General features: G+C 36.5%; 1 protein-coding gene across 3 annotated transcripts in view; it reads right to left on the bottom strand.

Moving 5' to 3' along the window:
* Positions 1–25482, bottom strand: part of BBS9 (Bardet-Biedl syndrome 9) — a 447161-nt gene that overhangs the window by 195964 nt on the left and 225715 nt on the right. For 2 of the 3 annotated variants that reach the window (XM_004762629.3, XM_004762628.3), the window contains 2 exons: positions 24847–25019; positions 12643–12795 (listed from right to left, as the gene is read on the bottom strand). In XM_004762629.3, coding sequence (XP_004762686.1) covers positions 12643–12795; positions 24847–25019 — 326 coding nt within the window. Of the gene's footprint in view, positions 1–5350; positions 6982–12642; positions 12796–24846; positions 25020–25482 lie in introns of those variants that run through there. The other variant, XM_045062860.1, reaches the window with a different exon arrangement.

Here is a 25482-nt window from a genome sequence, read left to right as displayed (position 1 = left end):
AATAAAGCTTTTTTGAAACATGATAAAAATAAAAAATAAAAATGAAGTCCAATGTTCATTTCTTTTAATTAGATTAAATCACTTTTACCTATTATTACCTTGTTTCTGAATATACAGTTGAGTTTCACAAAATATTGTTTTAAAAATATATCACCTCAATTTATCTTTGGTTCCATTTCATACTTTCAAACAACACTCAGGGCACTATTAGCCCTGTGAATGTCAATATACAGGGAAACATATCAGAATTGATATAATTACTTAGCTGTTTATAGATAATCCTATAAAGATCATACATCTTTTGTTTTTGTTAAGTAATATCATAAAATAATCTCTCTGGCTTTGTTTTCCTTAACTGAGAGAAAGAAAGTGGAGGAAGGGAAGGAGGGTAAAGAGGAGGGTCATGAGGATGGGGATCATTGTTAACTCACAAATCAAACCATTTTCAGAACTCCATTTACAGAAAACTAGTACAAAAGGAATAATTGTGCTAGATAGGATGAAACAGGAAGATAGATAACATAAATGAAAGAAAACTCATAGAATTACAGGTAATTAGAGGCCACTTATATATTTTTTCTCTCATCACTGATACAAAAAGATAAGATTTTCATTTCCTTATAATGGATTCATTAATAGTTTTACTGTAATATTAGAAACATCTTGTTTCTGAGTGTATCTCAAAGAACTGATTATTTTAAAAGATCAAACAAATAGAAATTTTAGCAGAAGAGGGTACCTCTGATTACTTGGTTTAGAATACTTTATATCAGATGATCAAATTTCTGAATCTGAAAAATTCGCCAAAACAAAACCCTAATACTGAGTTTATAATCTAAGTAGGGGTTCACACTAATATTAGCAGGCAGAAAAACCAAATACCAGCTAAAGAAGATGCCGATAAAGAAGTATGCATTCAGTTTATATTAAAAAACACATATGCTCCAGAAAAGTAAAGCATACCAGATGGATATTAAAAGTAGAAAATTTTTATATATGAATAGTTCTGTTTTCCTCTTGATTTCTGTACAATCCCCATTAACATCAATTAGTGCTACATATGTAAATCCAAGGAAGCGTAACTCCAGTGTCATGATACTACTCTGCACTTGTATATCTTGTTTGAAAACTAACTCAGCTGCAAAAACCCCTGTTACTTAGATCACTATCATTAGCATCCACCAAACAAATACCGACCAGCTAAAAACACATTCCAGGCTGGCATTAAATGACCCTAAAGGCCCATTTTGTTTCTGAAATTCTAAATTTATAGAAATTTAAGATTCTAAGTCCATTGCCTTAACCATTATGCATATAAGCATCATACTGGATGCTGCTCAGACAGGTTCCAAGGATTCCAAAGATAAAAGCGAAGAAGCCAAGTGACATACCCGTAGTCAAAGAAACGTAAAGAGCTAGAACTAGGGCCTAAGTCTGTTGACACAAAATTTGATTTTTTTTTTTTTTGCTTTTGTGGGTTTTTTTTGTAATACCTGAAGGCATGGTTTATGTGAGCAAAGGTTCCTGGTAGTCCCCTAAACACGTAAGAGTGCTTCCGACTGCCTGCTATTTCAGAACCAGTGAGTGAAAATCATTGCATCAAGGATAGTGTTATGAGCTAGAATTTAAAAGGATTAAGGAGGGGCAGCTGCTTGAGCCGTTGTGCAGCTCTCTTGGTTTCACCCCAGGTCCTGACCTCAGGTTCTGAACCTGGAGCGCAACATAGGGCCCCACACTCAGTGGGGAGTCTGAGATTCTTTCCCTCTGCCCTTCTCCCCGCTCGCACGATCTGTCTCTCTCTATCTCTCAAATAAATAAATATTTAAAAAATTAAAAATAGGGGCCATGGGTGTCTCAGTCGAGTAAGCATCTAACTCTTGGTTTCCACTTGGTCATGATCTAGCCTGATCAGATCAGAGATGTAGCCTGAAGTCATGCCCCCCTCTCAGCAGGAAGTCTACTTGAGATTCTCTCTCTCCCTCTCTCTCTAAATCAAAAATAAATAAATAAATCTTTTTAAAAACATGTTAAATAAATAACAATAAATAAATAAATGGATTAGAGGAAAGAAAAAAACAAAAAAAATCACAAGAAACAATATAAAACTATGAGTTCACAATTATCTGTGGCTAGAACTATCATGTCTGCTGAGGCTGCAACTAGCCACACATGGCTATTCAGCTTGAAAAGTGCTGTAAATGTAAACTAAACAATGTACTGAAGATTTACGATGAAAACAATACAAAATATCTTGATAATTTGCATTTGATTACATGTTGAAATTATGTTTTACATACATAGAGTTAAATAAAACACATTATCAAGATTAATTTCACTTTGTTTTTTTTTTAACATGGCTACTAAAAAACTTAAGATTACATATATGGTTCATATTTGTGGCTTGAAGTATATTTCTGTTGGAGCAGACCTCATAGCCATATGCATTTACTGAATATATCAGTGATACACTTATAACAAACACACTTGGAGATTACATTCTAGATTGCACTCTGACCTAGTGGAAGAAAAATTTACATAATTTTAGAAAAGCTTACTATATTCCTCTAGTTTTGCTGAGGGACTAGAGAGGTAAGAGTGAGACAGAATAAGACAACTCTCATCCTTATTTATATATTAATTCAAACATACCATTCAGTTATCTAATTGTTCCCTTTTGAGTGGACAGGAATAAACTAACTCATATATGGTACAATAATCCAAAGTTCTAAACATTCAGGGAATAAAGAAATGAATTTATAGGGTATGTAGGGGAAAGAGAAAATACCAGTGAAGACCAAGAGTTGGTGATCACATTTTTTAAAATTATTTTAAAAAATTGTATAATAGGGCACCTGGGTGGCTCAGTTGGCTGGACGACTGCCTTCGGCTCAGGTCATGACCCTGGAGTCCCGGGATCAAGTCCCACATAGGGCTCCCAGCTCCATGGGGAGTCTGCTTCTCCCTCTGACCTTCTCTTCGCTCATGTTCTCTCTCACTGTCTCTCTCTCAAATAAATAAATAAAATCTTTTAAAAAAATTGTATAATACACAGAACATAAAATTTATTATTCTTTTAAAGTATATAGTTCAAAGGTATTAAGTATATTTACATATTGTGAAAAATTATTTTCATGCTTATCAAATTGTGATTATTACAATATTAAAGGAAATTGCTTAAGAATTTAAAGTCATCTAGGGGTGCCTAGATGGCTCAGTGGGTTAAGCCTCTGCCTTCGGCTCAGGTCACGATCCCACATTGGGCTCTCTGCTCAGTGGGGAGCCTGCTTCCCCCTCTCTCTCTGCCTACTTGTGATTTCTCTCTCTGTCAAATAAATAAATAAAAATCTTAAAAAAAATAATTTAAAGTCACAAAACAAATGTGCACCATTTTCAATTTTTTATATTCCTTCCACATCTTTGCACACTCACCTACTGCAGATATATCTATTTCATTATTTGAAACTTACCACATCTACTGCTATTTTCAATTAGTTGAAATGTTTATATTATTCTAGTTCTTTAAGTGATGAAATGAAATAATGATATGAAATGAGATCATATCAAATGGTAGCACTACAATAAACCTAATCATTTTCTAACCATGGAAAGCTGGTTTTTAGTGATTAATGTTATAAATGGCCAATGCAATGGATGTATTTTTTTTTCCTTTGTGAACTATTTTATTAGATAAATAACCAAGAGTAGAATTATGGGGTAAAAACATATAAACTCCATTTTTTAACTTACCATTTCCATTCATCCCCAAACATACGGCTGCAAATTTCTGTGCCCTCTTTCCTATGTTTTTTTTTATCTCCATCAAAGGAGAAAGAATTCCTTCTTAGCTCTTAAGTAGTTAGAAGAAAAACAAATGCAGCAACATCACCAAATCCCTGCTACCTCCTTCTCAATCTATCAGCATATTGTTTTTTACTTGCCAGTGGCAAGAAGAAAAGTAGGCTTGAATGTTTCATCACATATTCCTTTGTGTTATCAGCCAAAATCATGCTCATTTAAAAAGTCATGGGCAAAAAGCTCTTAGACTTCTACATGACTTAAAATGATTTTTATACATCCATACCATACAAATAAACAAAGTGGAAGGAAGTTTTAAGTACAGAAAAAGTAACAAATAGCAAACTCCAAACCACAGGATCTCTGTTTAAAATTATGCCTAATAACAACCTCTGTTTTGCAGAAGAGAAAAATCAGCCAAGTGCCTTTCTAGAACACTAATGACTATCAGTCATTATATCACACATATGTCATCTGACACAAACTTTTAGATTAGTAAACATTTTCCCTCTCCTTCAATAGAGGGTTAGTGTTCAAGTGGAGGCGGGGGCGGGGGGGATTCAGTACACATAAAAGCATCAAAACATAAGCCAAACTGTAGGGTAAGTCTAAATGTCCCCAATTTCAATTCAGCCAATCAGTCCTGCTTTAACTAACAAATGTACATAAAATTTTTATAACACAAAAGAGAACTTATTTTCCAAAGATTTTCTGCCAAATGCAATAAGTATTGGAATGTGATAGCAAAGAACCTGAACTTTAGTATAAGTGAGCAAATTAACAAAGTTACCTCTTCCTCTGATACTCAAGTTTCAGACATAATACATACTTAGGGGAACTCTCCAGATTTTGCTATCTTTCTGATAGGTGTATTAACTAATGAATATTGGATGATCATGAATATATACATATATATAACATGAATATGTACAAATAGTTTCCATGAATCTTCTTTTTCTTCAACCTGCCTATAGTTTCACTAAAGAAAACCTAGGATGTCTACATCTTACATGGAAATAATTAAATATGCTACATGACATACTAAAGCATGGACTTTGGAATAGATGGCTTAATATCTGTGTAACATTGAGCAAGTTGCTTAACCCTGCTTGGAGTCTTAAGCTCTTCATCCATAACTTGGAATCCATTACTGGGAACAATAATGCCATCTTCACAAGATGATTGTGATTATTAACTGAAATAATACATGAAATTTACCTCAGACTCAACGGATGCTCAATAAACATGAATTTCCTTTCTCTTCTCTTACTTCCTTTCTTAGGTCCTCCAAAAATATATACAGATTGACAAGGCAGTATTCCAACTGTACAAATGAGGAAATTTAGGTTTCTAACCACTGACAAAAAGAAATTCTTGACCTGGTTACTTTCTTTCAACATTATACCTTTAAAGCCATAAATAAAGGTGAAAGGTCTTTCAAAAAGTAAGACTTTTGGTTTGTCTCCCTCCCAATCCGACCTGTACCCCTGGGGATAAAAATATATGTTTATAAAAATAAAAAATTAAAAAAAAAAAAGTAAGACTTTTTTTTCCCCAAATTCTAGACTAAATTATTGAAATTGTGGTGGGCAACTGGAAAATCCTCACTCACTGGAGGATGTAAGTATCACAAGATGCTTTTCCTTGAGTGATAGCCCCAGTCCCCTCTTCTTGCTTCAGCCATAGGCTGACCTCAGGCAGGTGTACCTGGCACCTTCAATGGAATATGATAGAACGTAAATACTATATAGGAAAGGCCTGCCAGTGAGAGTAAAATGCTAATTTGGAAATGTGTATTATGGGCTTCCTAGACAATCAAAAATACAGGATATAGGAAATGACTTGCAGTTGAAAATGGGAGAAAAGTAGTTGGCTGACCCCCTTGTGCACCCAGAACTCATAATTGCTGATGGCACATCTTGGAGCTAGTGACCCACCTGTTGGAAGTCTAAAACGAGACTAGTATCCACAACACACCTTGAGACAACTAATTGTCTCAGAATGGTATTCCTAAATGAGATAAGACTTACCGCTCATGATCAGCTAACCAAGATGCCTTTCCCAGAAAGAAACCCTTTAGCAGCCACCTGAGTTGCTCTCACTGATCTGTACTGCATCTCTTTTTTTCCAACTCTAGGGAACTTATTGGTGGCTTTGTGGTAGGAGTCATAACGCCATTCTGTTTTTGAACTCTGTTCTGTATTTGAACTCCCCATCTTCTTAGTCTACTCACCAGAAATTAAGTAGTATCCTAACAGGACCAGGACCATCTACATTATTAGAGGGGCCCAGAGCAAAAGGAAAATAAAGGGCCTCTTGTTCAAAAGTATGAAAAATTTCAAGATGGCAACCACAGGGCTTTAAATCAAACACAGAGTTCTGTGTGACTGCGCAGGTCTCACGTCCATGAAGCCCACCATGGACAGAGCTAATATGGAACCCTACAGGGAGACTGAATGACAGATTCCATCCCCAAAACAACCAACCATAACTAAGTGCACAGGTGAGTAGTATTCAGGCAGTCTCACTAACCTGAAAACAGTACAGATGCTGTTTGCTTTTAATAACTCTTGACAAAACTAATTAATTATAAGATAAATCACCTCCAGAGTTCATAGACCAAAAGTGATTATGAATAAATAATATTGTAATGACAATAAAATTTGGGACCTGTAGCCACCATATGAATAAAACCAGGCCAGCCTGCTAGGCCAGGAGAGACATGTGGCACAATGATCCCATCTAACTGTAAGCCAACTGCCAAATATGTGAGTAAGTACTTCCCAGGCCATCCAGTCTCCAGCTGAGCCACCAGCTAACCAGGGACACATGAGTGAGCCCAGTGGAGATCAACCAAGCATGCCCAGATCAACAGAACAGCCCAAATGAACAACAATGAATTACTGCTGTTTTAAGTCACTAAGGTTTGGGGTAGTTTGCTCTAATAGTAAAATCCTTAAATGATACAGGTAGTATGTTAGCTCAGCAGGAGAAAAATGGATTATGTAATAAGCAGGGGCTGAGACAAGTCGCTCAGGAGATTAGATTCCCACTAAATTGCATAATATATTCCAGATGGATTTTAAAAGTATATATAAAGAATGATAGCATAAAAAATGCTAGAATAAATTACATGTTGATATCCATATACTCTTGGAATGGGAAAGGCTTTCCTAGGCAGAGAAACTGAAAGGAAAAAGATGGATAGGTTTTACTATATAAGTACTTTTTAAACTTCACATGTCAAGAAAACATGATAAGTAAAGATAAAAAGCAAAGGAAAAATTGGTAAAACTTTTCTGAGACATGAAGAGAGATTACATTTCTTATATATGTATTTTTATGTATGACAAAAGTATGATAAAAGATTACCACTCCTAATATGCACAAAATAACAAGAAAAAGCTGAACTACCAGACAGAACAGAAAACATACAAACATAAATCACTATAAAACAAATATAGATGGCTAATTAACATTTTAAAAATATTAAATGTCACTACTAAGCAAAGAAAGATAAAACAACAATCACATTTTCTTTTCAGTTCAAAATTGTAAAGATCAAAACAATAATACATAGAAAGCAGACATTTTCATATACTGCTTGAGAAACTATAATTCGGTACAACATTTCTGCAAAGCAGTATTTATGTGTAAGTACACACACATACATATACATGTATGTTCACGTGCATGCGTGTGTGTGTGTAAAATCTTTTGTTGTTGTTTTTCTTCTAAGGATACATCCAGATGAAACAAACAGGGATTCAGGAAGGACAGCCACTTGACCTCATGATCCCGAAGTGCCTTCCCTTTTGGTATCCTCTCTGGAACCAAACAACACACAAAGGAGTGTGGGGATGTCCCTGCGGATCCAGGCTCTTCCTCATTCTTGGCTGAGGTCTAGATTTGAGGTTGCCAGATAGCAGAGTTTCAGAAACTCTGTATGTATTATTATATGTCCAATGTATTGTTATGACCTCTTCTGTCTGAAGAATGAATAGTGCCATTTTGAGATAACATGACTTTATTAGTCAAAAAAAATTAAGTCTCCCCAGAGTTGTAGTTAACATTTGTTGAGAGTTCATTCTGTACCATGCACTAGTCTAAGGAATTTATGTGTTTATAGATTTCAGTCCTCAAAACAACCCCATGAAAAAGGAAGCATTCTACAGGTGGGAAAACTAATGCTTAGGATGGGGTTTGTTTTCTGTTTGTCTAAGTAACTTGCCCAAGGTCACAGAGCCAAGACTAGAACAAAAGCAAGCTAACTCTAAACATAGAGTTCTTAACCACTGTACTAGGACACATCAGATATGCCACTTTAAACCCTAGAGCCCTTATTAACATGTATTTAAAGGAAACAATGCTGGATGTCTTACTGCAACCTTAGAAGCAGTGGCTTTCTCTAATAGGTTCTTGTGGACCAGAATCAAAAGTACCTAAACCCCAAGTCATTCAAAGATGAGAGGCCTCCTTCATGGGCTCACTATGTAAGCTAGTGGTACCTGCAGTTTCTCTTAACACCAAGGGCACAGATCGTATACTGCTTGCCCTGGCTTTACCTACTTGTGTACCTGATAAACTGACAATTTACATGAATGCGTATACTATGCAAACTGCTTCACATTACAGCCAAGTTAGCAATACTTTGTATATGAATAACCTTGGTCTTCACTTTCAGTTTGTCCTAAGAACTCTATTAGGATCTACAGCAGTTCTTAGAACACCTAATGCCCATAAGACCCCAAACTTCCTCCAGTTGTACATTTCTATATCCTACTAGCTTCTCCAAAGACATGAAAGAAATTGCCTCCCAAGAGGAAGAATTCAACAATTATGTAAGTAAGAAATTTAAAGAAATTAAAAGAATTAAACTTGGGACGCCTGGGTGGCTCAGTTGGTTGAGCAGCTGCCTTCGGCTCAGGTCGTGATCCCTGCGTCCTGGGATCGAGTCCCACATCGGGCTCCTTGCTCCACAGGGAGCCTGCTTCTCCCTCTGACTCTGCCTGCCACTCTGTCTGCCTGTGCTCACTCTCGCTCGCTCTCTGACAAATAAGTAAAATCTTAAAAAAAAAATACCTTAAAAAAAAGAATTAAACTTTTCATGCTTCTGGACATATATTAATATTGGGAAAAAAAAAAAACAATTCTTGGGTCACTCAGAACAACCTTAACAATGTTCTATCTGCACAGAGGTATTTGAACAGATATTACTTCAAATTTACTTTGGCATACACATACTCATGAAAAAAGAACAGAAAAGATTTTCTTAGTCAAGAATCTGTAAGAATCTGCAGCTATAAAACTTTCCTAGCTATGACAGTTTACCTGAGTCCTCCAACTATTTAGGAAAACAGAAGAGAGTTTCCTTTAGTGGCTTTTGGGGATTTAAAATAAACTTTCCCAATAATTCATGAGCCTGAACTCAAAGAATTATCTACCAATCTATTCTTTGTAGTGTTGCCCTTATAAAAAACATAGTGTCGATAAATTATATTAGTGGCAATAAAGAATTCATTCATAGAGCAAATGTTTATTAAGCAATTATAATGTGGCAAGAAGTATCATCCTAAGAATATAGCCGTACAAGTACATAAGGAAAAAACAAAAAAGTTCCTGTCTTCAGAGTTTACACACTAGTTTTAGAGTGTAAAACTAGTTTTACACTAGTTTCTGCTTCTATTTTCACATTAAGCCAATTATTACTGTTCATTAAATGTTAACAATGTAACATTCTCCAGATAAATGCAATAAAATGTAAATCTTTCACTAGACAGCTCAGAGTCTTTCTCTTCTGTTCCTGATTGAACTAAAGTGGCACTAATATTCACAGAAGGACTAATAAAAAAATTTTTTTTAAATGAAATGCTCCCTACACATGAGAAAACAAAGATTTTACACAGGTAACAGATCCAATTTAAAACTGCTATATTAGGAAAACACTTTAAAAATCTATTGACAGTCATGCCATGGAAAGTAAGATCACACTTAAGCATGGCTCATTATTTCATGCGTTTGGCTGATCTGCCAATTAAATCATGCCTCCTACCAAGGTAAAATATAAAGATAAGAAAAATTTATACTAGGTACAGAAAGAAAGTGATAATGAACTATGTCATATGCCTGTTTGGTCACAGAAGAGCCATCTAAAAGTGATTTTTCTCACTGTTAGACTCAACACTGAAACTACTATTAAGATCTATTCTTTAATAAACTGTAGTTTGTCCATATTACAGAATATCTATATACTACATAACACACAAAGAGGTAGATCTATACATAGTTATAGCAAGAGCTTCAGTACGTACTGATAGAAGAAAAAGAAAAAAGTATACCAATACATATAGTATAATACTACTTATAGATTATTTTAGCCTCACAAACAATACTTAACTTTTAAATGCAAAGGAAAAAAAAAGGTCTGGAAAGACACAAAAACATAAAGGTATTACATTTTTGAGGAGATGGTCAAGGGCCATGATAGGGAATTTAGCACTGTATATAATTATATCATTTTCTTTGGGAATTATATTCATGTATTAACTATGCCATTAAAAAATTAACTAAAGAGGGGCACCTGGGTGGCTCAGTGGGTTAAAGCCTCTGCCTTCAGCTCAGGTCATGATCCCAGGGTCCTGGAATCTAGCCCCACAAGGGGGGGGTCTCTGCTCAGTGGGGAGCCTGCTTCCCCCCCTTCTTTCTGCACCACCTTGTGATCTCTGTCTGTCAAATAAATAAATAATATCTTTTAAAAAAATTAACTAAATAGAGTTAAAATAGAAAATAAAATCTAACTATAATTTGGGTATATAATAAAAGTGAATAGTAAATTACATTAAAAGTAAGTCAAATTCCTTATAGTATTTGTATCTTTCAAAAGCTTATTCATTCTCATTTAATCGAAAATTTAATCTAACTTAAAAATATGGATTCAAGCTAAAACCCATGGTTTTGATCATCTTTTCTGTAATATTACAAATCATGTAAAAACCCAACATTGAGGCTAAGCAAAAATAAAAAAAGCCCAAGAAACAAAAACAAAAGAAAAACCCCCAACACTTCAAACATATAAAAGACAAAAGAAGTCTTGCTATACAGAAAATATGGAAAGCATTACATCAAACATCCCTATCAAATTCCTTTAAACACCCCTCTGCCTTTGTGTCCACAAAAAATATACAGTATCATTAAAGGCAAGAGTCAGTGAATCTTTAGCCCCAAGCACAGCAGATAAGTCCTAAGAATGAAATAGATTAAGTCAGCAAAGGGACATGAAGGAAGAAGAGAAGAAGAAAAGAAAGAAAGTGAAAAACAAACCAAAACAAAAAGTGTACTTAAGAGAGGAAAGAAGTGTGGAAGAGAAAGAGTGTCATTAACGCCCACCAATTTGAGAGGCATAATTGCTCCAGCACAAAAGAAACTGGCCATCTAGATTTGCAAAACAATTTACCAAGCATTTTCACATATATTAGCAAATAGAGTCTTTGTAACAACATAGTATCTATCCCATTTTATGGAAAGAAACTGAAGCTCTGAAAAGTGTCAGGGAACTGCCAAAAGCTACTAATAAATGAGAGAACTGAGGTCTTTGGACTCCAAGCCCTGTGTTCTAATACCCTACTGTGTCTACAGACTGTCCCTCAGATTGCTTCTAATTTTCACATAGCCATGAATATTTCAAAAATCAACTGTATCATCAATACATTTATTGAGATCCACATGGTTAGCTATTCTTCTTTCCTCTAGAGAAGATAACTGAAAAAAATATTTTTATTTGTCCATTCAAAATCAACATACTACAGCAGAGGAGGGCAGTGGGCTTACGAGGTGGCAATATAAGGCTACATGAGCGAGTTTTGTGGTTTTGGAGCTTTCAGTATCTTTAGTGGTGGGTACATGAACCTACACATATGCTAAAATTGTATAGAACTTAAAATACACAAACCCACAAACTAGCATAAGCAAAATTATGAAATACTGAATAAAATCCATGAATTTTATCAATGACAATATCCTGGCTGTGACATACTGTAGGCTTGCAAAATGTTAGTACTAGAGAAAAATGGGTAAAGGATACATGACAACTAACTATATTTTTTGTTATAACTGCAAGTGAATATGTAACTATCCCAATAAAAATTTCAATTAATACTCATACCACAACACTGATTCTAAACAGATTAATGATATTATATAGAAGCATAAGAAGACATGTAGTCATTCAAAGCTGATTTCATTATAGTGGAACTCCAGAGGTTTTTACCCATAAAATTTTAAATTTTAAAAATTAAATTATTATTATTTAAATTTTTTAAAACTTTAAGCCAAAGATGATAATTTTGAACAGCATTTTGTGACATAATACTCAAAGAATGAGAGTCAGGTCACCCTAGCGATGCAAAGGGTAAACATTGATGAAAAGAAGAATCAGCCAGTTGCTCAGCAGGACAACTGGGAAATCATGGTGATAAGTATAAGATGCACCAAGAATTATTTAGTAATAACACTAAGCATAATAGCTACCAACTATCAAGCACATACTATGTACCTGGATTGTGCTGGCTGGCCTCTTCACATAAATGATGAAAAATCCTCACAATAACTCTGGGTAAAATGTGGAAACTGATGGATCTTATGTAATTTACTCAAGATTAATCATTAGAAAGTTGCAAAGCTGGACATTTGAACCCAGGTTTTTCTGACTCTAAACCTTATGTGCCATTCCCTATTCCACAGTTCATAGGAAAGAAATACTTAACCTGGGTATTCCAGTACATGACTCTAGGGCAAGGGATAAAAAAATTATATCCAGTAGTGGAAAACTATCATTCATACCATATTTACCTGCTTGTAAGTTCCATCTAGCAAGGTGTCCAGATGTTGGAGGGGGGCAGGTGTTTTATCTTTGAATCTTGTCAATAGTCGACGCTGAATGGCCCGAAATTGTACGGCTCTTTCAGATAAGAGTTCTTCTAATTTTTCACCATTTATCCGCAACTACAATAAAGAATTTCCTAAATTCAGATTAAATGTGCACAACAAAACAGTCTTTACAGCAAAATCACTTGGAGGAATAAAATTTAGACACAATAAAATTACTAGAAAAGTTAGATTCTTAAATAATCTTGGCATGAGAGAGACCCTCATAACTCAAAAGCCAAAAGCCAGACACATACACGCTCACACCCCTGATAAATTTGTAATTAAAAAAACAAAAAAGTAATTCTATACAGTTAAAATATATATATATATATATATATAATAAGTAAAGTGACAAGACAGCAAACTGCAAAAAATAGTAGCAATACCACAGAGACAAAAAGTCAAGCCCATAATATCTAGAAAGCACCTAAGAATCAAAAAGAAAAGGGCCAAAGTACAATACAAATCAGTAAGAAAAGAGTATCAATCAATAGAAAAAGGGACAAAATTCATAGAAAAGGTAGTACAAATAAATAGCTCTCAAACAATATAGCCTTTGATCTAGCAAGCCCATTTCTAGCAATTTATCCTATAAGTATGCTTACGAAAAGTAATGTACATACAAGAATATTCATTATAGAATTGTTTTGTTGTTTATAGTAAGATATTATTAATAATCAAAATACCCATCAATAGGGGAACAGCTTAAATAATAAGACTACTTTGCAGAACTACTAAGTACTAATATACAATGTTATCCAAAGATGCATTGAATGAAACAAAGCAAAAAAACAAAAACAAAATACAGAATAGTATGTATAATGTGCTACCATTCATTTACTTTTTAAAAAGAAATCTGGGGCACTTGGGTGGCTCAGTGGATCAAAGCCTCTGCCTTCGGTTCAGGTCATGATCCCAAGGTCCTGGGACCGATCCCCACATTCGGCTCTCTGCTCAGCGATGAGCCTGCTTCCCCCTCTCTCACTTTGCCTGTCTCTCTGCCTACTTGAGATCTCTCTCTCTGTCACATAAATAAAATCTTAAAAAAAAAAAAATTGACTCTTTTTGGAGTCAAGATGGCGGAGAAGTAGCAGACTAAGATGACATCAGGTAGCAGGAGATCAGCTAGCTGGCTTATCAAACCATTGCGAACACCTAAAAATCCAATGGGAGATCAAAGAGAAGAAGAGCAACAATTCTAGAAACAGAAAATTGATCACTTCTGAAAGGTAGGGCCAGTGGAAAAGTGAATCCAAAGCGACAGGAAGATAGTCCACGGGGCTGGAGGGAACAGCTCCCGGCAAGCGGCAGAACAATGGAGCACAAAATCAGGACTTTTTAAAAGTCTGCTCCACTGAGGGACATCGTTCCAGAGGCTAAACTGGGGTGAAGGCCACGGAGGTCAGCATAGCCCCAGGTTCCACAGGATCACAGAAGGACCAGGGGTGTCTGAGTGTCAAAGAGCTCGCAGGTATTAAATGGGGAAGCCGACTACAGAGACAAAGCCGAGGAGTGAGGTCTCAACCCAGGGTTACCTTGAACCCATCACAGGCTGGATGAGCTGGGAGCGCGGCCAGAGGCCAGGGAGATGGGAGTGATTGAGTGATTTTCTTTAAGGGCGCACTGAGGAGTGGAGCACTGAGCTCTCTACTTCTCTGGGCTGGAGACTGGGAGACCGCCATTATTATTCCCATCCTCCAGAACTCTACAGAAAGCCTTCAGAGAACAAAAGCTCCCAAAAGCAAACCCGAGTTGATTACTTAGCCTGACCCCTGATAGGGGCGGGGCAATTCCACCTCGGGCAAAGACACTTGAGAATCACTACAACAGGCTCCTCCCCCAGAAGATCAACAAGAAACCCAGCCAAGACCAAGTTCACTTACCAAGGAGAACAGCGGAATTCCAGAGGAGGAGAAAGCAAAGCAAGGAATTCATGGCTTTCTCCCCATGACTCTTTAGTCTTGCAGTTAATATTTTTTTTTCTTCTGCTAAATTTTTTTGAACTTTTATCCTTTCCTCTTTTAACGTTTTTTTGAAGTAGTTTATCTTAACAATACCTTTCAAAAAAAATCTTTTTTGAACCTTCATTATTATAGTCATATTTTATCCTCCATTATATATAACTATATTTTTGGTATACATATAGGGTTTTTTCTTCTAAATAATTTGGGGTTCAACTTCTCCTAATAGATCAACATAAACCCTAAATCTAGTTCCGGGCTAGTCTCCAGCCTGAGCAAATTCTCTCCACTTTCTTTTTCTTTATTCTCCCAACCAACTTACTTTATCAACTCATTTTTTAGAAATTAAAAAAAAATTTTTTTTCTCATCTTAATAGGCTTATTCCATCCCTTCATTGTGTCTACCCTTGTATGTGTTTTTCATCCTTTAAAATTTTGGGAGGTAGATTCTTGTAAGAGATGAAAATACTGCCAAAATTAAGTAAGTAACCCTGTTCTAGTCACCAGTCTAATATATGTGTATGTCTGTGTGTGTGTGTGTATACACATATATATTTTTTTCTTTTTTGATATTTTTTCTTTATTTGTTTTCTTTTTTTAACTTGGGAGAAGGGCGTGGGATTATGGACATTGGGGAGGGTATGTGCTTTGGTTAATGCTGTGAAGTGTGTAAACCTGGTGATTCACAGACCTGTACCCTGGGGATAAAAATATATGTTTATAAAAAATAAAAAATTTAAAAAAAAAAGAATAAAAAAATAAAATAAAATTCTAATTTAAAAAAAAGAGAGAGAGAAATGTAATCTTGCCATTTGCGACGACGATGACGTGGATGGAACTAGAGGGTATTATGTTAAGTGAAATAAGTCAATCGGAGAAAGACAACTATCATATGATCTCCCTGATATGAGGAAGTGGAGATGCAATGGGGGGAGGGGAGGTTTACGGGTTAGGAAAAGAATAAATGAAACAAGATGGGATCGGGAGGGAGACAAACCATAAAAGACTCAATCTTACAAATAGGCTGAGGGTTGCTGGGGAGAGGGGGGTAGGGAAAGGATGGTGGGGTTATGGACATTGGGGAGGGTATGTGATATGGTGACTGCTGTGAAATATGTAAACTTGGCGATTCACAGACCTGTACCCCGGAGATAAAAATGTATGTTTATTAAAAAATCAAAAAATTTAAAAATACTCTTATTACTATAACCCTTCTCATAACCTTTGAATTTAATATTATTAAAATAAAAGAAGCTAGTGAGAGTCATAGAGCAGAAGGAACATTCCATGAAATCAGATTATATAAACTGCTAATTCAACTTTATGAAACAATCATCAACTAGTCTTGAAATAAACAGCATTTTCAAAATGTTCAGAAATCAGGTGGACCTGGATGGCTTGGTCGGTTAAGCATCCAACTCTTGATTGCAGCTCAGGTCATGATGTCAGGGTCCTGAAATTCAGCCCTAGGTCTGTCTCTGGCTAACAGTGGAACCTGCTTAAAATTCTCTTTCTTCGTCTCCCTCTGCCCCTCACTCTCCGCAACCCTCAACCCCCACCGCCCCCACTCAACCGCACCCTCTCCCCCTCTCAAAAAATAAATAAATAAATAAAAAGTTCAGAAATTAAACATATTACAATTTACATTTCTTATATCAAACAAAACTTCCTTTTCAGTGTATGCATTCTCCAGACACATGACTACCAAAAAAAAAAATAAATAAATTAAAAAAAAATAAACCCCGAGGGAGGAGTCAAGATGGCGGAGAAGTAGCAGGCTGAGACTACTTCAGCTAGCCGGAGATCAGCTAGATAGCTTATCTAAAGATTGCAAACACCTGAAAATCCATCGGCAGATCGAAGAGAAGAAGAACAGCAATTCTGGAAACAGAAAAACAACCACTTTCTGAAAGGTAGGACCGGCGGAGAAGTGAATCCAAAGCAACGGGAAGATAGACCCCGGGGGGAGGGGCCGGCTCCCAGCAAGCGGCGGAGCAACAGCGCACAAAATCAGGACTTTTAAAAGTCTGTTCCGCTGAGGGACATCGCTGCAGAGGCTAAACCGGGGCGAAGCCCACGTGGGGTCAGCGTGGCCTCAAGTCCCACAGGGTCAAAGAAGGATCGGGGGTGTCTGAGTGTCGCAGAGCTTGCGGGTATTGGAACGGGAAAGCCAGCTACAGAGACAGAGCCGACAGTAAGATCGCAGCTCGGTGTTACCTTGAACCGGTCGCAGGCTCGGTGAGCTCGGAGCGCGGCCCGAGGTCAGGCAGACGGGAGTAACTGGGCACTGTTCTCTGAGGGCGCACTGAGGAGTGGGGCCCTGGGCTCTCGGCTCTTCCGGGCCGGAGACCAGGAGGCCGCCATTTGTATTCCCGTCCTCCAGAACTCTACAGAAAGCGCTCAGGGAACAAAAGCTCCTGAAAGCAAACCCAAGCGGATTACTCACCCCGGCCCCTGGGTAAGGGTGGTGCAATTTCGCCTAGGGCAAAGACACTTGAGAATCACTACAACAGGCACCTCCCCGAGAAGATCAATAAGAAATCCAGCCAAGACCAAGTTCACCTACCAAGGAGTGCGGTTTCAATACCAAGGAGAGCAGCACAATTCCAGAGGAGGAAATAGCAAAGCACAGAACTCATGGCTTTTTCCCCTGTGATTTTTTTTTAGTCTTGCAGTTAATTTAATTTTTTTCTTTTTCATTTTTTGTTTTTTTTCTCGCCTTCTGGTTAAATTTTTTTTTTAACTTTTACCTTTTTCTTTTTTAACGTTTTTAAACTAGTTTATCTAATATATATATTTTTTCTTTTTTATATTTTTCTTATTTGTTTTCTTTTTTTTAGTTCTTTTCTTTTCTTTTTTCTTTTTTTTTTTTTCTTTCTTCCTTTTTGAACCTCTTTTTATCCCCTTTCTCCCCCCTCACGATTTGGGATCTCTTCTAATTTGGTTAAAGCATATTTTCCTGGGGTTGTTGCCACCCTTTTAGTATTTTACTTGCTCCTTCATATACTCTTATCGGGACAAAATGACAAGACGGAAAAATTCAACACAAAAAAAAGAACAAGAGGCAGTACCGAAGGCTAGGGACCTAATCAATACAGACATTGGTAATATGTCAGATCTAGAGTTCAGAATGACAATTCTCAAGGTTCTAGCCGGGCTCGAAAAAGGCATGGAAGATATTAGAGAAACCCTCTCGAGAGATATAAAAGCCCTTTCTGGAGAAATAAAAGAACTAAAATCTAACCAAGTTGAAATCAAAAAAGCTATTAATGAGGTGCAATCAAAAATGGAGGCTCTCACTGCTAGGATAAATGAGGCAGAAGAAAGAATTAGTGATATAGAAGACCAAATGACAGAGAATAAAGAAGCTGAGCAAAAGAGGGACAAACAGCTACTGGACCACGAGGAGAGAATTTGAGAGATAAGTGACACCATAAGACAAAACAACATTAGAATAATTGGGATTCCAGAAGAAGAAGAAAGAGAGAGGGGAGCAGAAGGTATACTGGAGGGTATTATTGGGGAGAATTTCCCCAGTATGGCAAAGGGAATGAGCATCAAAATTCAGGAGGTTCAGAGAACGCCCCTCAAAATCAATAAGAATAGGCCCACACCCCGTCACCTAATAGTAAAATTTACAAGTCTCGGTGACAAAGAGAAAATCCTGAAAGCAGCCTGGGAAAAGAAGTCTGTAACATACAATGGTAAAAATATTAGATTGGCAGCTGACTTATCCACAGAGACCTGGCAGGCCAGAAAGAGCTGGCATGATATTTTCAGAGCACTAAATGAGAAAAACATGCAGCAAAGAATACTATACCCAGCTAGGCTATCATTGAAAATAGAAGGAGAGATTAAAAGCTTTCAGGACAAACAAAAACTGAAAGAATTTGCAAACACCAAAAACCAGCTCTACAGGAAATATTGAAAGGGGTCCTCTAAGCAAAGAGAGAGCCTACAAGTGGTAGATCAGAAAGGAACGGAGACCATATACAGTAATAGTCACCTTCCAGGCAATACAATGGCACTAAATTCATATCTCTCAATAGTTACCCTGAATGTTAATGGGCTAAATGCCCCTGTCAAAAGACACAGGGTATCAGAATGGATAAAAAAACAAAACCCATCTATATGTTGCCTCCAGAAACTCATTTTAAGCCGGAAGACACCTCCAGATTTAAAGTGAGGGGGTGGAAAAGAATTTACCATGCTAATGGACATCAGAAGAAAGCAGGAGTGGCAATCCTTATATCAGATCAATTAGATTTTAAGCCAAAGACTATAATAAGAGATGAGGAAGGACACTATATCATACTCAAAAGGTCTGTCCAACAAGAAGATCTAACAATTTTAAATATCTATGCCCCCAACGTGGGAGCAGCCAACTATATAAACCAATTAATAACAAAATCAAAGAAACACATCGACAATAATACAATAATACTAGGGGACTTTAACACTCCCCTCACTGAAATGGACAGATCATCCAAGCAAAAGATCAGCAAGGAAATAAAGGCCTTAAAGGACACACTGGACCAGATGGACATCACAGATATATTCAGAACATTTCATCCCAAAGCAACAGAATACACATTCTTCTCTAGTGCACATGGAACATTCTCCAGAATAGATCACATCCTTGGTCCTAAATCAGGACTCAGCCGGTATCAAAAGATTGGGATCATTCCCTGCATATTTTCAGACCACGATGCTCTAAAGCTAGAACTCAACCACAAAAGGAAGTTTGAAAAGAACCCAAATACATGGAGACTAAACGGCATCCTTCTAAAGAATGAATGGGTCAACCGGGAAATTAAAGAAGAATTGAAAAAAATCATGGAAACAAATGATAATGAAAATACAACGGTTCAAAATCTGTGGGACACAACAAAGGCAGTCCTGAGAGGAAAATATATAGCGGTACAAGCCTTTCTCAAGAAACAAGAAAGGTCTCAGGTACACAACCTAACCCTACACCTAAAAGAGCTGGAGAAAGAACAAGAAAGAAACCCTAAACCCAGCAGAAGAGAAATTATAAAGATCAGAGCAGAAATCAATGAAATAGAAACCAAAAAAACAATAGAACAAATCAACGAAACTAGGAGCTGGTTCTTTGAAAGAATTAATAAAATTGATAAACCCCTGGCCCGACTTATCAAAAAGAAAAGAGAAAGGACCCAAATAAATAAAATCATGAATGAAAGAGGAGAGATCACAACTAACACCAAAGAAATACAAACTATTATAAGAACATACTATGAGCAACTCTACGCCAATAAATTTGACAAACTGGAAGAAATGGATGCATTCCTAGAAACATATAAACTACCACAACTGAACCAGGAAGAAATAGAAAGCCTGAACAGACCCATAAGCAGTAAGGAGATTGAAACAGTCATTAAAAATCTCCAAACAAACAAAAGCCCAAGGCCAGACGGCTTCCCGGGGGAATTCTACCAAACATTTAAAGAAGAAATAATTCCTATTCTCCTGAAACTGTTCCAAAAAATAGAAATGGAAGGAAAACTTCCAAACTCATTTTATGAGGCCAGCATCACCTTGATCCCCAAACCAGACAAGGATCCCATCAAAAAAGAGAGCGATAGACCAATATCCTTGATGAACACAGATGCGAAAATACTCAACAAAATACTGGCCAATAGAATTCAACAGTACATTAAAAGGATTATTCAGCACGACCAAGTGGGATTTATTCCAGGGCTGCAAGGTTGGTTCAACATCCACCAATCAGTCAATGTGATACAACACATCAATAAAAGAAAGAACAAGAACCATATAATACTCTCAATAGATGCTGAAAAAGCATTTGACAAAGTACAGCATCCCTTCCTGATCAAAACTCTTCAAAGTGTAGGGATAGAGGGCACACACCTCAATATCATCAAAACCATCTATGAAAAACCCACCACAAATATCATTCTCAATGGAGAAAAACTGAAAGCTTTTCTGCTAAGGTCAGGAACACGGCAGGGATGTCCATTATCACCACTGCTATTCAACATAGTACTAGAGGTCCTAGCCTCAGCAATCAGACAACAAAAGGAAATTAAAGGCATCCAAATCGGCAAAGAAGAAGTCAAATTATCACTCTTCGCAGATGATATGATACTATATGTGGAAAACCCAAAAGACTCCACTCCAAAACTGCTAGAACTTATACAGGAATTCAGTAAAGTGTCAGGATATAAAATCAATGCACAGAAATCAGTTGCATTTCTCTACACAAACAGCAAGACAGAAGAAAGAGAAATTAAGGAGTCAATCCCATTTACAATTGCACCCAAAACCATAAGATACCTAGGAATAAACCTAACCAAAGAGGCACAGAATCTATACTCAGAAAACTATAAAGTACTCATGAAAGAAATTGAGGAAGACACAAGAAATGGAAAAATGTTCCATGCTCCTGGATTGGAAGAATAAATATTGTGAAAATGTCTATGCTACCTAAAGCAATCTACACATTTAATGCAATTCCTATCAAAGTACCACCCATCTTTTTCAAAGAAATGGAACAAATAATTCTAAAATTTATATGGAACCAGAAAAGACCTCAAATAGCCAAAGGGATATTGAAAAAGAAAGCCAACATTGATGGCATCACAATTCCGGACTTCAAGCTCTATTACAAAGCTGTCATCATCAAGGCAGCATGGTACTGGCACAAAAACAGACCCATAGATCAATGGAACAGAATAGAGAGCCCAGAAATAGACCCTCAACTCTACAGTCAACTAATCTTTGACAAAGCAGGAAAGAATGTCCAATGGAAAAAAGACAGCCTCTTCAATAAATGGTGCTGGGAAAATTGGACAGCCACATGCAGAAAAATGAAACTGGACCATTTCCTTACACCACACACAAAAATAGACTCAAAATGGATGAAGGACCTCAATGTGCGAAAGGAATCCATCAAAATCCTTGAGGAGAACACAGGCAGCAACCTCTTCGACCTCAGCCGCAGCAACATCTTCCTAGGAACAACGCCAAAGGCAAGGGAAGCAAGGGCAAAAATGAACTATTGGGATTTCATCAAGATCAAAAGCTTTTGCACAGCAAAGGAAACAGTTAACAAAATCAAAAGACAACTGACAGAATGGGAGAAGATATTTGCAAACGACATATCAGATAAAGGACTAGTGTCCAGAATCTATAAAGAACTTAGCAAACTCAACACCCAAAGAACAAATAATCCAATCAAGAAATAGGCAGAGGACAGGAACAGACATTTCTGCAAAGAAGACATCCAGATGGCCAACAGACACATGAAAAAGTGCTCCATATCATTCGGCATCAGGGAAATACAAATCAAAACCACAATGAGATATCACCTCACACCAGTCAGAATGGCTAAAATCAACAAGTCAGGAAATGACAGATGCTGGCGAGGATGCGGAGAAAGGGGAACCCTCCTACACTGTTGGTGGGAATGCAAGCTGGTGCAGCCACTCTGGAAAACAGCATGGAGGTTCCTCAAAATGTTGAAAATAGAACTGCCCTATGACACAGCAATTGCACTACTGGGTATTTACCCTAAAGATACAAACGTAGTGATCCAAAGGGGCACGTGCACCCGAATGTTTATAGCAGCAATGTCCACAATAGCCAAACTATGGAAAGAACCTAGATGTCCATCAACAGATGAATGGATCAAGAAGATGTGGTATATATACACAATGGAATACTATGCAGCCATCAAAAGAAATGAAATCTTGCCATTTGCGACAACATGGATGGAGCTAGAGCGTATCATGCTTAGCGAAGTATGTCAAGCAGAGAAAGACAACTATCATATGATCTCCCTGATATGAGGAAGTGGTGATGCAACATGGGGGCTTAAGTGGGTAGGAGAAGAATCAATGAAACAAGATGGGATTGGGAGGGAGACAAACCATAAGTGACTCTTAATCTCACAAAACAAACAGAGGGTTGCTGGGGGGGATGGAGTTTGGGAGAAGGGCGTGGGATTATGGACATTGGGGAGGGTATATGCTTTGGTGAGTGCTGTGAAGTGTGTAAACCTGGTGATTCACAGACCTGTACCCCTGGGGATAAAAATATATGTTTATAAAAAATTAAAAATTAAAAAAAAATTTAAAAAATAAACCCCAAAACTTAGAATTTTATTACTGTCTTTTAACCCCAATTTCAGAAGCACTAAGTAACTAACTAAATCAAAGAATATTCTCTTGAAGGGCGGGGGGTTTTCATTACCAGAAGTTAAATGATATTTTTAAATAACTAAATTTTTTAAAAAGAATATTAGCCTGATTATCATAATACACTTTTAATAATATAATTTTTAGCTATAATGTTTTATTTAATAAATTCATGAAACACACAAAAATCAAGAATACAGTTTTAATACTGACACATCAGCCAGGTTACTGCACTGAATGTGTAATCAAACATCAGTGATTGAAATGTTTCCATGTCTCAGAATTTCAACATTTAACAAGTATTGCTCCAAGGGCCAAGCATTGCTCTAGATATAACAATGAATAAAACAGACAAAAATTCCTACCTTCATGGAGCTAACACTAAGGGACACTAGAATTCCAAAAGCTATCTTAATTCAAAAGATTAAAATCACATATTTTTTTAGAAAGCAGAAAGTGGGGCCAGAGAGAAAGGAAATATATAATGCTTTTTTAAACTGTGTAACAAAAGGAAGTGCCTATAGTTCATCATGTTCCCTAAACCCCTCCCAGAAAGAAAATGCCCCTGATATGGAAACTCCAGAGATTTACTAGCCAGCAAATAAGGGGTTGGGGGTGCTGTATGTTAAACTTATAGTCCATCAGAATCTAATATTTTGTGTTTTAAATATTACAGATACATAATTAGTATAGCCTTTTTATAGTCTTCTCCATAAACCACTAGATCCCAGTTTTGCACAGTGACACAGGAATTTTTAAAAATATATCCTAAAGGACTGCAAAGGTTCTTAATCCTTCAAATACCTAAATATATTCCCCAAATGTAAATTTTGGTGCCATGATTTGGCCACAAGCATACTGTCCTATAAAATACTATTAGTACAGATGAAAGATAACCCAAGTAAGCTCAATTAATTTGATAACAACATGTTGTGACTGTATGCACTGAAATTTTCCCTTTATGTTCATACTCTACCAAAAGAAGAAGTCTTTATAGGTTAAAGTCAATGTTCTTAGAATGTCAAAGGGATTGAACTATATGGAATGTTCATGAGATATGACATACTCACTCTGTCACGCACACATCACACATTGTTGTTTATATACTGAATTTTCAAAACCTACTGATTCCTTAAAAAGTAGTTATGCTAGAGAACCAATGCTTCCTTGAATAATGTTGAAGTCCTTTTGAAATCTGCCCCCCCACACCAGCCCTTGTAATTGCCTACAGGGTCTATTTATGGACAAATAAATAAAATCTGGTGAATTTTTTTTTAACAAATGAGATTTTTAAAATAATGACTGTCATTTGTCCAGTTCATTTACCAAATATAACTCCTGACTATTTCCAAATATAAAATCAGTCTTCAAAGAATGAAGATTTTTATCCCATCATGATACTCAGGACAATCTAACACAGGCTCTTTCACAGAAGAAATGCAAAAATATTTGGGCAACACAATCACTGTCAGATCTCATTTGTTTAGACATTTAATCATTCAGCATTTCCTAAGTGCCCATAATGCCAGATACTAAAGAATATTTTATGTGGTTAACCCTCATTCAGATGCAGAAGTTCTGATGTGCTTGTTAAAAAAGAAAAGGAAAAATCACTTTACTTTATAATCACACCTCATTTATGGCCTGCTAGAATTAGTTAGCCAAATGGCTGCCGATAAGCTCAAATAGTTTTAACACTGGGTTATTGGGGTCAAAGGTTAAGTCCCCATGTGGGAGAATTAAATCAGCTCTGTTCTGAAGCCAGACCACATGCTTAGCTCCAGGCAGCTCTGTTGATGTCTGTAAGTGATCACAAACTGGGCAAGAGGGCAGGAACAGATACACAAAATCTACCAACCACATAAAATAACTACATGAAGCATTTGATATAATAGCCAAGTATACTAGAATTCTTTCCTTTGTAGCATCTCCTCTCTTTCATACAGAGAAAAATTGCAGGTAATGTGAGTTATGATCATACACACCTCAAAATGATGATCAATCAACTCAAAATATTCTTGAAGGGGCACAGATCCAGAAAACGAACAGGCAAAATCTTTGATTCCCTGTTTTTCAAAATATTCCTGAAGGCGGATAATAAGTTCATTTGTTATGAGCCAAAGATCTTCAAACTGTTCACTCTGAATGCGATACCGTTCTGAGAGAGAAAATAATTAAGGAAAAATGCTTATTAACACATAATTACTAGATGAAACTATGTGAATTATCACTAACTCTGACATAAATACCATAAATTGGATTTTTGAAATACAAATATGATTTCTAGTGTTTTATTGCAGTTTTCTACAGAAACCACTTAACATTTTCAAATTTAACTCCAAAGGTTTGTGGTTACAGTAGCAAGCTGCAGAGTATGGTCCTTTTCCCTGTTTCTTATCATAGATTTCAATACAATAAAATACCAAAAAAAAAAAAAAAAAACCCAAAATATAAAAACAAAAATATTTTTTAAAATACAAAATTTAGTCCTTCTAAGAAAGAAAGAAAGAGAGAGAGAGAAAAAAAGGAGAGAGAGAAAAAGAGAGGAAGGAAGCAAGCAAGCTAGCTTTGTTTATAAGGTTTTAAAAAAAAAAAAAAAGCCTGCAAAATTATAATATGGT

Source organism: Mustela putorius, unplaced genomic scaffold (genome assembly GCF_011764305.1).
Source record: "Mustela putorius furo isolate JIRA1106 unplaced genomic scaffold, ASM1176430v1.1 tig00003845_pilon_pilon_pilon, whole genome shotgun sequence".
In the NCBI taxonomy this organism is placed as follows: domain Eukaryota; kingdom Metazoa; phylum Chordata; class Mammalia; order Carnivora; family Mustelidae; genus Mustela; species Mustela putorius.
Note: the sequence above shows the minus strand (reverse complement) of the source record. Positions and strands in the feature narration are given on the sequence as shown.